Source organism: Mauremys reevesii, linkage group 22 (genome assembly GCF_016161935.1).
Source record: "Mauremys reevesii isolate NIE-2019 linkage group 22, ASM1616193v1, whole genome shotgun sequence".
In the NCBI taxonomy this organism is placed as follows: Eukaryota; Metazoa; Chordata; order Testudines; family Geoemydidae; genus Mauremys; species Mauremys reevesii.
The window spans coordinates 4,608,273-4,622,977 of record NC_052644.1 but is presented as its reverse complement, the minus strand read 5'-3'; the positions used below and the strand labels follow the sequence as shown (position 1 = coordinate 4,622,977).

Genomic DNA, 14,705 nt, shown 5'->3' with positions numbered 1-14,705 from the left:
TACGTGCGCACATAAACGGAACAGGGTAACTTTGCCAGGTAGTTTTCAAATCAAGAAAGACCTTTATAAAGTACCTGCTTATAAAAGCATAAAGCTGCTAAGCTAAAACGCTTCCGCAGTTTGCCTTAGGGCTTGTACATATTTCTACTTATGTCGGTATAATTTATGTCGCTCAAGGGTGTGAATAAGCCGTAAGTTACACCGACCTAAGCGCCAGTATGGACAGCGCTATGTTGACGTGAGACCTTCTCCCGCCGGACACAGCTACCACCCCTCACGGAGGTGGTTTTATTAAGCTGACGGGAGAGCTCTCTTCACCAGACTAATGTAGACTAGCCCCTTGTCTCTGATATCCCGAGCACCTGCAATTCACATTGGAAAAAAAAAAATCAGGTCCTAAATCTCAAGACAATAATGCTGCTTGAACTCATATGCACTTAGCTACATGTGGTCTCCCTATAGAGGTCACCTTTTGGCAACCTCACAGAAGCATGTTAGCACCCCTCTGGTACAGCTGGACCTTCTGAAAGGGGAAAATCTGTTGGGTTATTAATAATTATTATTTTAAAAGACTGACTTGAAACTAGAAAGTCTGGTTAGGTGCAAGTTCTAGCCCTCTACACCAAGAAAGTAACTTTGCCAAAATGCCATAAAACTATTTATAAATGGCAGTTTTAGTTTACATATTCAGGGTATTTTAAAATTGTATTTATTCTCTCATAAGCTGTTTGAAATTTTTGCTGTACGTTGTGCCATGTTTTAGTTCTAAGTCTTCTTAATTATTGCTTAGATTTCAACAGTGCAAAAATAAAGTGTGCTAAGCAATTTCTAAATGCAGAGGAAGATGGAACTTGTCTCAAAAAAGAGTATGATGTACAAACAGTTTCTATAATGAGAGTTTACTTCATACCTGGTTTATGGAGGACAACAGACAAGCCAGTAGCATAACAAACTTATCTACTGAAAGTGAAACAGACCTTTGGGAAAAGTATGGGGTAAATATAGTACTCTGATGTTGTGGAAAGTCAGCAATGAGGATTGGACAGGACTGGTTGGTATTTGCCAGTGATTGGTTCCACCAGAACCATTATCGAAAGATGAATTCTTGGAAGAATTGGACATTTACAAATGGTTCAGTTTAACTGCTGCAAGCTTTGTTGTCAAAGCATCAGAGGAAGATAAAGAACCTTGGAGTACCATTTGTCTGAGGGATTACTGAATAAAGAATTACCTTTTCATTAAAAATGGGCATGGCCATCATTAGGGCACGTAAGACTCTGGTGTCTTCTGACCTTTGAGTTTCTCGACTCAAAGGCTACCAGACAACCCTTGAGATGTATTCCTGTTATTCAGACATATTGGGGAAAATCTCTCTATTAGAGACAGCATGTTTTATAGTCTAGCCTGCATAAATAAAGCAAATAAAACAGATCACCTGACATTTCTATCTTGGCAGGCAACAGCTACGTATTTCTGTGTGATATCAATATCCATGTCATACAAGGTGGTTTTTTCAGCAACATGATGAGTTCTGATGAAATTAATCCCATCTGCAACCTGCATAAAAAAAACGTGCAGACCAGAAAACAAGATTGGAGCACTCGGCTTCTTGTAATATAACCCTGCCTTCTGTCAACAATTTTTCCTATCTGTGTTTATGGGTATGATAAAAAAATCCCACATAGAATGTACAACTCCATGTCAGATAATGCCAATAAATCCCTGCTATGGAAACCCTGTAAATCTACAGTGCCTGCAAGGACCTGAATTTAAATCTCAAACTCTAGACAGAGATTATTCAAATTGATTTTTCAGGGGTAAGTTTATAGTATACAGTGTAACTTCAATTTTGTTAAAAAAAAAAAAAAAAGAGTACACACCACAGAGAAGACAGTATCTTGCCAGTGATAAGCTGCTATCTACAGAGGGATGCTACAGCTTACCTTCTGTGCACTGCGAAAATAAATACTTTTATCAGCTCCACAGCTTATCATTTGAACTTCTCCATTACCTGAAGGAAAAGGGAGGAAGGGAAAATGAAGTCGGAGTTTAAGGTAGGCACCAAGACCTAATAAGGAAGGATTCATTGCAATACCTCCCTTTGAAGAGCTGTAAAGCAAGAAAGCTAAAATTGCACTAAGTAGCTCCTTTTAAAAATGAAATGCTTAAGATCTAAAGGTCAGATCCATAGCGGATATAACTCTGCCAGGATGTATAAGAGTCAATGAAGCTACTCAGTTTCCATCACATGAGGATTTGGTTCCAAATTTCCATTGACAAATAGAGAATTATGAGAACATGCCAAAGATTGCCCCAGATGGGAAGCAAACGAACATATGGGAAACCACTCTTGCAAACTGGGGTAATTCTTTGTCATTATGCATATCTATGAACTGACACTCAATCACTAGTCCCTGGGTCAGGAAAAGGGGAAGAATAGACTGGTGGTTCGGGCGCTCACCTACGATGTGAAAGTGCCCATGTTCGAGTCCCTGTTCCAATGACTATTTAATGTCCACATGGTGGAACAGCTTCAGCAGGAGGAACCGAAAAAAGATTTGCCCCAGAATATGCTACAGCCTAGAAGTTAGGACACTTCCCTGCAGTGTAGGAATCCAAGTTCAAATCCCTTCTCCACATCAGGCAGAGGAGGGACTGAATCCAGGTTTTCCACATCCCCGGTGGGTGCCTTAGCCTCTGGGCTAAAGGTTATAAGTAGGCTTGGAAAGATGTGATTTTTATGTCAATAAACGTTGATTTCACCACAAACACACACACACAAAACTATTTCCATCAATAATAAAAAGTTTACAAACAGGCAAAGTTCTCAAGCAGTGTTTTACTCAGCATTTGATTTACGGCTATTTACTTTGTCAACATCATATGTCAAAATATACAATGTGTATTTTAAATGGTTATAAAGATTTAACTTTTTGAATCTTGACATCAACATGCCCCCCCAATCTCCCACAACTGTGAAAATTAAAAACAAACAAAAAAAAAATCAACAAACAGAAAAAAATGCTTAAAAATAAACATTGTCAAAATTACAAAAAAAACAAAACAAAAATCGAATGCTACCAAGTCTAGTTATAAGGGAGTGGACTTCACTAGCCACTTTAAAAGTGCCCCCCACTCCGCCCTAAAAAAGAAAAAAAAAATCTATTCACTGCTTTTTTAATTTTTGTATGTTCAAATTTTTGGTTTTGATTCGAGTCAAACTGAATTCCGCCCCGCCCCCCACACACAATTTTTCTGAACTTCCAGCAAATCGGAAAAAAAAATTATTTGCCCAGTTCTACTGCCAAGCTATGCAATGGGACATCCTTTTAAAGAAAAAATTCAGTTACTTTACAATAGATTTTTAAGTTCTCTCTTCACAGCACTGAGACAGATCAATGAAAGTTTAATAGAAACAATAAGTGTTAATATGAAGTCTGGAAACTTACCTGCAAATTTGACAGCTGTTATGGCAGATGAATGATCATCCAGAGTTTGCTCCAATTTATAATTTTTATCTACGTTTAATACATGAATCAGTCGGTCTCTGCTTGCTGAAGCCAGCAGTGCCATCCCTAGAGACATTAAAGGGACATTTATAAAGGCATATGGGGATTTCTGTTCCCTTTAAAAATAAGCAACATTTGTTTGAAGCATCATATTCTGAAAAATTACGATGTAAAAATGGAATCTTCTTACACAAAGGATCATGTGTATTCAGACTCAGTCTCATTTTACTAAAAAAAAACGAAAAAAAACCATTTTTTCCAGTAAAATATATTAAAATCTCAGATAAAATATTTAACAGAGCTAATCAACAGAAGGCAGTTTTAGATTAATATTTCTGCTAAACTAAAGTTACACATAGCTTGATGCAGACTGAAGCCAAAGAAACACAAATAATCCTTCAATATATTTTCAGCACCTTCTATGTCAGGGGTAGGCAACCTATGGCACGGGTGCCGAAGGCAGCACGTGAGCTGATTTTCAGTGGTACTCACACTGCCCGGGTCATGGCCACCAGTCTGGGGGGGCTCTGGATTTTAGTTTAATTTTAAAGGAAGCTTCTTAAACATTTTAAAAACCTTATTTACTTTACATACAACAATAGTTATATTTTATAGACTTATAGAAAGAGACCTTCTAAAAATGTTAAAATGTACGACTGGCACGCGAAACCTTAAATTAGAGTAAATAAATGAAGACTTGGAACAGCACTTCTAAAAGTTGTGTGTTCAGTTGTGCTTTTGTCATTTTCCTCAAGTTGGTTTTCAAATACTTACCAGTTTCTGGTTTGGAATACTCCAAGCAGAGAACTTCTGAATCATGAGCTTCCACCTTAACCACTTCATGCATAAACTGTAACTCATGTATCCTACAATAAAAATGCAGCAGTGAAAAGCCAGCAATTTTACCCATTGATGGGTGGGAGGAGGAGCAAACCAGTCCAGCAAAGCACTTATTAAGTATGTTTATTATGTTGGTGGCCTAAGGGCCAACCAAGAATGGGGCCCAGTTGTGCTAGGCACTGTACAAACACACAACAGCAGATGGCCCCTGAGGAGTTTACAGTCTTAATAAAGAAGACAGACACAGAGCGGGGAAAGGGATATAACACACATGAGCACATGCTTATCTTTAAGCATTGAGTAAACCCACTGAAGCCTCAAAAAATGATTTGAGGACTGGGAAAAGGTCTTACAATGAGAGATTTAAGGAGCTCGATCTGTTGAGTTTATCTAAAAGAAGACTGAGAGGTGACTTACAGTGTATAAGTACCTTCATGGAGGAGAAAAATACCTGGTACTAAAGGACTCTTTAACCTAGCAGAGAAAGGCAGAACAAGAACTGGAAGTTGAAGCCAGACAAATTCCAATAGAAATGAGGCACAGATTTTTAAACACAGTGAGGGTGATTAACCGTTGGCACAAAACTCTCCCAAGGAAATGGTGGATTCTCCATCTCTTGGAGTCTTCAGATCAAGATTGGATGCCTCTCTGGCACCTTAGAGACTAATAAATGTATTGGAGCATGAGCTTTTGTGGGTGAATACCCACTTCGTCCGATGCATGTCTGGAAGAGATGCTTTAGTCAACACACAAATTATTGGGCTCAGTATAGGCATAACTGGGTGAATTTTTTATGGCCTGTGTTATACAGGAGGTCTAGATGACCTAATAGTCCCTTTTGGCCTTAAAGTGGATGTATCAATGGGATTACGTACATGCTCAAAGTTGAGCACATGCTTAAGTGCCGTGCTGGATCAGGGCAGAACTATACAGTCCCAGCTTATTACACACTGGCCAATCAGGTAATAAGGACAATACAAAACCACTAACATTTAAGGAAGAAGACTACTCTCATGATTAGTTTTGTAATTAGACATAGAAAAACCCCAATATGGAGAAATCACAACCAAAAGCAGGTATTAGCGAGGGGATGAGATGAAGTGGGACACTTCCTCCAAAGTCAGGATTGAAAGTTATCTTCATCTATGCAACGAAAGAATGTAAATTTAGCAGTAACAGGAATTCTTGGAGCATTGCATGTGCATCCTGCCCTCCTGGGATGAGCATGTAATCCTGGATCTGCAGGTCACATGCTCTCTTACAGATTCAAACATTCAGACCCAGGTATAAAAGAAATCACCCCACTTGCTTACCACACACCCAAAACCCATGAGGCCTAAGCGGAGCTGTTCAAAGCATTTTGCCCTTTTGGCACTAGTAGCAATTTTGGCTTACTGGGAGCACAAGACATGGTACTTATGAGAACTGTTCATTCAAACCAGTCATACTGCAGTATAAAATACCCTTTCCTTCTTAAGGAAAATGGAGCTATATCTATTTACACTGTCCAGAAAAGTTAGTGTTGCTGATCTATCTTAGGGATTTATATTGCTGCCCATCATGGTGGTATCCAACCATCTTCCATGTAAAATCAATAGCAGCAAAGTCCCTAGTGGGGTTCATGGAGTCTCTGGCACATCTCACCTTGTAGGGTCAAAACTCTGCTTGCGATAGGGGGTTTTGGAGTAGAAAGGGGTGTCAATGTCAAGCATCACCTTTGTGGTAGCAAGGTTTGAGATCTGGACCCAATAACCCTCCATGACTGAATGGAGTTGGAGGGTGTGTCTACACGCAAAATTAAGATGTAGGATGGGAAGGTATAGCTGTGCTAGCTTTAATGAAGCTAGTGCAGGTAACAATAGCGGTGAAGACAATGGCATGGACCCCAGGTGTGCTAGCAACCCTAATGTGCACCCAGGGCCCCCAGCAGGCTTGTACTATGGCAGCTGTGCCTTCGCTGCTATTGTTACCTGCACTAGCTAGATTAAAGCTAGCATGGGTATGCCTACCTGTGCAACAATTATACCTTAATTTGCAGCGTAGATGTATCCTGACAGGTACAGAACCTGTAGCTGCTTTGCATTTCCAGGATAATTTCTGTTAAAATGTGCAACATTCAGTGAAACAGAGTAGAGGTGACAGTTGATAGATATGATAATACTTGCCTCAAGTTGCCTCCTCTGTCACCTGAGGCTAAGTGCTGGCCATCAGGGCTAACCTGCATCACACGAACACCTGCTTTCACATCTAGATACCCTGCATTTTCATTTCTGTCAGGCACACTGGTTGAATCTTGTAAATGCTGACTATTATTATCCATGTACACCACCTTCAGCAAGTTCTTTATAGTGTGAGGGGGAAGAAAGAGTGAGTTAGGTATATACCATAACAATAAACAATAGAATGCTTATTACAGTCTCTGATAGTAGAGTAATTTTGACTTCAGTAGTATACTAGTACCTTAAGGATGGGATTTTCAAAAATGTTTGCATGCTTGAGGAGCACAAGCCCCAGTGACATTCAATGGGACCTGTGCACCTCAGTCACTCAAGTTTTTTTGAAGTCCCACCTTAATGTTTATAATGCTGTCTGCCCCAAGAACTCAAATCAACATCATCCCTAGCTGTAATATGGGGCTTTCCATCAGCAGATCTGAATGCTCATTATAAAAGAGGGCAGTGTCCTTAGCCCCCTTTTACCGATGGGGAAACTGAGGCACAGAGGGGGCTGTTCACCCAGTGGCAGAGGCAGAAACAGAACTCAGGTCTCCTGAGCTGCAGTTCAGTGCTCTATCCTCTAGGACACACTACCTCCAAAGCACTGTCAGATACTGACTGAGCCTCACGGACACTCTTGCGAGGGTGGTAAGTATCCCCATTTCATAGATGGGAAAATGCGGTACAGAGAGGTGAAAACAGTTTACCAGTCTTGTTCTTTAACCACTAAATCCCCTTCTCTCGCTTTCAAAAAAAGGCAAATCTGTACAGAATATTGTTGGATATTCTGATAAAAGTGGATAGGAACTGTTCCTATAGGCAGGAATAGGATATCCAGGAACCCTCGGTTCTTCAGATCATTGTAAAACTTCTGAACATGTTTAAAATAAAAGCTAAATACCTAAAGGCTTTCATTTGATTTAAGTTGGAAGTAACTTGTTTTGAGTCAGACAAATGCATGTGAAAGAGAGAAATGACTGCTGAAGAGAGGTACTGAACCAGTACATCCCACCTCACCTCAATGTCTTTCCAGCCAGCACCAACCAATTTTTCAGCTGTGCTCTCTCCCAATACTCCAGCACAGGGGAGAGATTTTATAGAATTTCCACCACTAGAGTTTTCCCTCCCTGCAGTACACTTAAAGGCTCATCTCCCAGGTTAAGCCACAGGTGAATTTGGCCCCGTTATTCTAACGCTGTGTGCGCCTGTCAACAAAAAACCACCATGGTGCTTACATTACTGTAAATGTTCTTCTGGAACACAGGTCTAGTGTCACTTTCCACATTCCAGAACCGTATGGTGTTATCGGATGAACAGGTTAGAAAAGATCCTGGAGGTAAACAGGACCTGTGATCCTCAAACTCAGGGTAAACCTACATATTTCCACAACATAAAAGGGAGGTGGGGGACAATGGAGAGAGGAAAGGTACAAATTAGTTTACATTCCAAAAACAGAGTGGGAGTCCAGGAGCCTAAGTAACAGCAGAAGTTTGTTCTACAAGACTCCTCTGCAATCCTCCTCTTAAAACTGGAGAGATTTTCTCCCCATCCTGGCTTTTTTAGTAGGTGAAACTGACTAAAAAGGAAACTGGAAATTTGTCCAAATGGGGTGGGGTTTGTTTTTTTTTGTTTGTTTTAAATATAACTGCCCTAACTCAGATAAACAATCAATAATGATAGAATCTCTTTATTTGTGCCTAAAAGGTCCCCATCCCCATGGTGTTAGGCACACTACAACATATAAAAGACAGTTTCTACCCAGAACAGCTTTCACTCTAAGATCACAACAGGTGGATACCACCGACAGGGAAGCACAATGGAACAGTGATACTGATATAACCGTAACAGACAAGAGTCACTATGACCAGCTGTCTCACCATCCCTCACCACTGCCCTTTCAAAGAGCTCCCCCATCATCAGATTCCTTGTCATAGCCCCATGGATATCAGTTCCTCTTCTAGATAAAGTGATGAGCCATTTCAGGGTGGATAAAAGTCAATGGGTAGGTTTTCTACCCCCTCCAAAATACTTTGCCTGAAAATAAGTGCCAGAGTTTACTTTGCATTTAAGAATCTGCCATGTCCTATCACATCACCAGGCTGGACCCAGTCAGCACAAAGCTCGTATATAAACACTAAGTACAGGTGTATTTTTGTGAAATGTCGCTGTCCAGCAACAAACTGAACAGCGACCGTCAATGAAAAGAAGTCACTTGCAGCTCCTGTTTGACCACATCAGCTACACAAGCGACGATCAGGGTCATGGGCGCTATTAAAGCGGAGCAACTGGGGGCTGCCTAGTTTTATTTTCTGTTGAACATCTGAATCCACCCTAAAGATTAACTCTGCTTTTTCCCCATCCTTTGTTCTGCCTCAAGCTACTGCACTATAAAGAATGTTGATCGTATGGTCTGACTAGAGAAAAACCGTTATTATTAACCAGTTACTAGTCTGATATGGAAATAATATGAGGATAGTAAAAATCATATTTTCTAAGTGGGTGAAGCTAGTAAAGAAGCTTATAAGTCATTTTTATTCCCCACCATCAGCTCCAGAAGCTCTGTTTAGTGCTAGCACATGAACTGCATCTTACCTCAACATTCCATACAAAGGAACTGTGGAAGAGGTCTGACCACACTTTGCCAACTTTGTTTGTGTCTTTAACATCCCAGATGTATATACTGTGGTCTTTATACACACAAGAGAGCCAACGATTGCATGGGTCAAAGGCTAAGGCAATGGTGTCTGGGTAGACGGAATCTGGTCGTCTTAAGAGACAGAGAAAGAGGAATTATTCTTTTTAGCTGAATTTAAAAAAAAAAACGAAAAATGCAAGCAAAAAGTACGATATATACAACAATTTCTGTTTTAAACATCTGAAATTCACTATTCTTCCAGCCTACCGAACATCTAACCACAGCTACATTTTCTGAGCATGTTCCTAGTCTCACAAACGTCCATGCTAGATGCACTTCAAGTCTTAACGTGCATAACATTAGTCTTGGGTTTTTACCCTCTGCCATCCAGAATTTCGTATCTGTAAAAAATCTCTATGTCCTGGGTACAGCCCAACAGACTGGTTTGATGATGCACAGCTCTGAAAAGCCACCTAGCTATTTGGAAAACATTCACGCCAGTTAGATACACTGAAAGAAAAGTCAAATTAATGATACCTACCTCATCCGTAAAGTGCTTTGAGATCTATCGATGAATAGCCTGATACGAGAGCTAAGTATTTTATTAAAACAGGCAAAGAAGCTGTCAAGTCTGATTTGTCTTAAGTCCTTACATTGTTATATGCAAAGTATCAGGTTTTAGTTTCTTCAAGCTCTTTCAGAAATTCATTTTAATGTTAACAACACCGGGTTAGAGACCTCTGAAAGATGACTGATTTCAAGTCAATTTAATCTTAGATATCCCTTTTCTTAAATGTAAGACTGAAACGCACAAACTTTCCAGGATCAAATTTTCAGAAATGCTCAGCTCACATTAATAAGGGTCACTGGCCACTTCTGAAAATCCGGCCTTTGCTATTAGCCACTATCTTTAGAAGCTGTATGGAGTATTTAAGATGTACAAAGAGAAGGCACTTTTTCCTTCAAGCCAAGTCAAACATAATACACAGTAAAGCACTATATTTCATGTCAAAACTTTGTACCTTGGTTCAAGCTCTTTGGCTACATCAATGCCCAAGTAGTGAGGTTTCGGGAGATCAGTGAGATAATGCATGTTGTGGGAATGAAAGATCCTCACAGTTCCATTTGCACAGCCACAAAAAATAAACTCTTCACTAACACAGATGCAATTTGCTAGCGATACCTGAAGGAAGACGTCCACATGCATAAAGTTACATTTTTTATAACAGAGACCAACAAGGAGTTCGCTGGCACCTTAAAGACTAACAGATTTATTTGGGCATAAAAAAGCCACTCAACTCCTTGTTGTTTTTGTGGATACAGACTAACATGGCTACCCCCGATACTATAACAGAGAACATATTTCTATAAAACAATGACAGTAAGATATAAGGGAAGCATAGGTATCCGAAACAAAATGGAAGTGTTTTACAATAAATTAGACAAGGCATTTTACCTTCAGATCAATCCATTTTTCCAGCATTCGCTTCTCGTTAAATTGACAGAGAAGTCCAGAATAAGAAACACAAAAAGTGTTGCCCAACAATTTCCCTTGCCCACATGCTACACCACAAAAGATGTTATTGTGAAGTTCTCCCAGAAGTCCAGAGCGACCAACCAATGGCACAGTCTCTTTAATCTGCAATGAACACAGTAGTTTGCATTATAAATACCAATACATTTGTCCTTCTGACACCTTTCACCGAGGATCTAAAGAAAGACTCAAAATATCCCTATGAGATAAGTAAGTTCCTCCTTTTTAGAAATGGGAAACAGGATGGTCAAACATATGAATTCATGTTTTCTGGAATCCGGCACGTATGCAATAGCTCTGTCAAAGAACTGAAACATCCTGCAAATGCGTTTTAAACGTTAATTTAGCAATTTCTTGCCCCTTCATCCCTGTGCTCTATTGTGAATGTGATTTTTGAAGACGACTCCCAGAAAGCGAGATTCAAAACCCACCTAGAGCTGCCTGGCCATAGATCGTTCCTGAAGCAGGGCAGGAAGTTGCGGTATGACAGAGAGCTTGAGTGTAGGGCATGATCAGCCTTACTGCTGTTTGGCGCCAGCCACCTAAACGAATATCCCCGTCCGCTGCAGGGGACAGACTTGGGATAAACATCTAGTCAGCTGTCTGAATATCCTGAGCACCTTTTTTCAAACGCGTGTACTCCCACATCCAACTGGTACAGCACAGGTTTACCTTCACTTCCCTCGATGCGTCCAAGAACCAGAATTTAACATGGCGGTGGCCAACAGTAACAAAGTAGCTGTCCTCAGAGAAGGATATTGCAATAACTTTACAAGACACTTTGTTTGATGCTACTAGAGTATCCTTCTGTAAAGAGACAAAAAATGAACACCCAATAATTTGTACATGAGAGATACATGGCACAAGAGACATGGAAGTTACGACTGAATTCCCGATTCCACTACAAGGCCAATTTTGACACAACCCCACTTCATCCTCATCATAACTTAGCAATTCATATGAACATTGACATGAAGTACAATTTAGCATACGATTCATCTGCCAGGAAAGATGGTTTTTCTGACAATTTGGACAAGGTGTTTTTGTGAACCGGTGATCCTCCTGAGTGCAGGATGCAGGAACGCTGGAAGCTCACTAGAAATGCAGGGGCCACCAGTGCCCGAACCATGGCCCCACCCCTCCCCCAAGGCACCAACACTTCCCTCCCTCCCTCCCACCCCTGAGACCCCCACACTTCACCTCTTCCCCCAAGACCCTGCCCCTCACTTGCTCTTCTCCACCCCCTCCTCCCTCCCATCACTCACCCTTAAGACAGGTAAAAAGTGATGGGGCCATTGACCCCGCCCCGTTCCGGCCCCCCAGTGGGGTAGGGAGGAGGAAAAGGTTTTGAAAAACATTTTGAAAAAATTCTAATGCTTCCTCCACTCTCCACCCATCTCTTAACAACTCTAAGGCAGCTTGACATAGAAGCTTCATATGTATATGGCTGAGCTGGCTCAATCAAGCAGGAGTGCCTTCACTGGACTTCTCTGTTTGGGAGCAAACATACTACAAAAGGTGAATAAATCCTTTAGGATATGCACGTGATCCTGCAGGCATTATAATGTATTACCTTCCAAGCTCTGCACGAATGATACGCGATCTACACCTGCTCAAGATGACAGGCCCTAGGTACTTCCATATTACAATGAGTGTGACAAACAATACAGTGGGGAGGCAGGAAGGAGAGAAGACAGTGAGATCAAATAGTGTTAATCTGGGAGCAGGAGGCAGGATAGACAAGCAAGTGAAAAGGAGAGATCAGATAATGTTCATAGATTATAAGGCTAGAAGGGACTATTGTGATTATCTAGTCTGATCTTCTGTATAACACAGGTCATGGAATTTCCCTGAGTTAATTCCTGTTTGAAATAGAGCATCTTTTTTTTTTTGGAGGGAGGTAAAAGATCCATTCTTGATTTAAAAATTTCCAGTGATGGAGAATCCACTACAATCCTTGGTGAGTTGTCCCAGTGGTTAATTACCCTCCCTGTTAAAAAACGTGTGCCATATTCACCAGGAAAAGGGAGGCAGGATAGTCTCAGCAAAGTCCTCAGCTCTGAAACTTGCCCTTGGTCCAGGAATGCTAGAGTTTGCTATGTGCCTACAAGATTATCAAAGTTCAGCTGTTTTCCCCAAGTGAGAGCATTTTCTTGGTTTGAATGAAGGAGGGGTTATTTTTATTGCATTCGTTATCATATAGCTAACAGATAGATTACATTTTATTGTAAGTGCATCAGTAAATTCTTTGCTTTTCAGTGAGAAATGACAGAGGCTATTTGTCCCTGACATCTGTAGTTCCTTACCTTCCAGTCCCATACGTTGACAATCATGTCATGCTGATAGCCCACTGACACAATATACTTCATGTTGGGAGAAAAAGCCACACAAGCCACTCCATGCTTATGGCCATGCAGTTCAGATACCTGCATCTTCTCCTCGACGTCCCACACTCGTACAGCTGGTCTGTGCCCGTTCTGCAAGAGTCATTTGAATATGTGCTGCCATTTGAATCGTACACACACACACAAAAAAAAATAGGAATTGCCATCCCAGATCAGAACAATGGTCCACCTAGTCTAGTATCCTAGTGTGGACAACTCACAGTGGAGCCAGGTTAGTCTGTAGTTTAAATGCTCATCTTTACAGTTTAAATTCCAAGTTAGTACTACCTGATCAACTGGCCAGAATTCAACCAATGTATGGAAGCCAGAAAACTAGCATCAAAACAGAGGGCACTGACTGGGCATTCCTTCTAGTCTTATTATCAGGTTTTCCAGGCATACAAGCATTTGCATTGGTAGAGAAATCAGAAATTCCATTCCAAATGTACGCACTATAATACACTTCAGCAGAACTCACCTCACCAGTAACAATAAATTTTCCATCAGGTGAGAAAGACAGAGCACTCAGCGTTTTCCTGAAAGAAAGATATAAGCTTTCGTTTTCCCTCAGAGAAAGTTCAGACAGCACTCACTGCAATAAACACTATGGTAAGGAAAAAACATCCTGACGTTACCCGGCATAGTGTTATTCAAACACACCGTCTACAATAGCTTATCTACTTAGACTGTCAGCTCTTTGGGGCAGAGACTGTCTTTTTGTAATGTGTTTGTAAAGCGCCTTGTATGGTCCTGGTCCATACGTAGGCAGACTGCGGATACTGCGCATGGCTGCTGTTACACTTTGCTCAGCTCAGAGTCGCATTCCTTTCTCAGCAACCCAAATCCCAAAAAGCAAGTTTGGAATAAACACTATCGAGGTGTTGAGTAAATTTAAGCATTGACAATACCTGGAAGTATTAAAGATGTGTCTTTGTTTATTCTTTTGGGGATTTAAAATTACAACCACACACCTGAAAAGAAAGAACAAGACATTTACATGAATAAGTGCTTCACCTGGTTTGTGGAGCGGTGGGGTGTTCAGAGGAGGATGGCAATCTTCAGGGTTTGGAAGACTTCCCAGAAAAGGGAAAGCATTGCAGAGAAAAAGCACATCCTATTTTTTTTTTAAATAAAACAACAACAGCAACCCTAACTCGGCATCAGTCAAGCCCCAAGTGCTTGACAAAGGGGGTCAGAATCATTATCCCCATTTTGCAAATGGGAAACTGAGGCACAAAGTTGTGACACGACTTGCCCAAGGTCACCCAGCAGGCCAGTTGTAGAGCCAGGAATAGGACAAAGGTTTCCAGAGTCCAGTCCAGTGTTCTATCTACTAGGCCACACGGTTATACGTTTATGTTGTGTTCTATTTTTAGAAGGCTTTTGTTCTAACACTACACTGGAGATGACTACAATAACTAAAAGTGTTAGCTGAAACCCCTGTTCCCATCATCCAGCAATAAGCACTTAACCTTAAAACATGACTGAATCTGGTTTCAGCCTCTGACAATGGATTCCAATGGCGATAGTGTCACTTTTGACTAATATTTTAAGTTAAACAGACCATTTAAAGTATAATTTAAAATT

General features: G+C 40.8%; 1 protein-coding gene and 1 non-coding gene across 3 annotated transcripts in view; both read right to left on the bottom strand.

Annotated features, from left to right (window-relative positions):
- The window catches only part of WDR62 (WD repeat domain 62), a 43,323-nt gene that overhangs the window by 20,824 nt on the left and 7,794 nt on the right, over positions 1 to 14,705 (bottom strand). For both annotated transcript variants that reach the window (XM_039510549.1, XM_039510548.1), the window contains exons 3-15: positions 14,027 to 14,089; positions 13,597 to 13,654; positions 13,041 to 13,211; positions 11,407 to 11,541; positions 10,657 to 10,839; positions 10,223 to 10,383; positions 9,158 to 9,332; positions 7,801 to 7,938; positions 6,515 to 6,690; positions 4,284 to 4,375; positions 3,450 to 3,575; positions 1,944 to 2,011; positions 1,436 to 1,557 (exon numbers count right to left, since the gene is read on the bottom strand). In XM_039510549.1, the coding sequence (XP_039366483.1) occupies positions 1,436 to 1,557; positions 1,944 to 2,011; positions 3,450 to 3,575; positions 4,284 to 4,375; positions 6,515 to 6,690; positions 7,801 to 7,938; positions 9,158 to 9,332; positions 10,223 to 10,383; positions 10,657 to 10,839; positions 11,407 to 11,541; positions 13,041 to 13,211; positions 13,597 to 13,654; positions 14,027 to 14,089 (1,668 nt within the window). The remainder of the gene's footprint in view (positions 1 to 1,435; positions 1,558 to 1,943; positions 2,012 to 3,449; positions 3,576 to 4,283; positions 4,376 to 6,514; positions 6,691 to 7,800; positions 7,939 to 9,157; positions 9,333 to 10,222; positions 10,384 to 10,656; positions 10,840 to 11,406; positions 11,542 to 13,040; positions 13,212 to 13,596; positions 13,655 to 14,026; positions 14,090 to 14,705) is intronic.
- On the bottom strand, positions 8,708 to 8,829 carry LOC120388973. Its single transcript, XR_005590697.1, has one exon. It is a non-coding gene; the product is annotated as a small nucleolar RNA SNORA16B/SNORA16A family (small nucleolar RNA).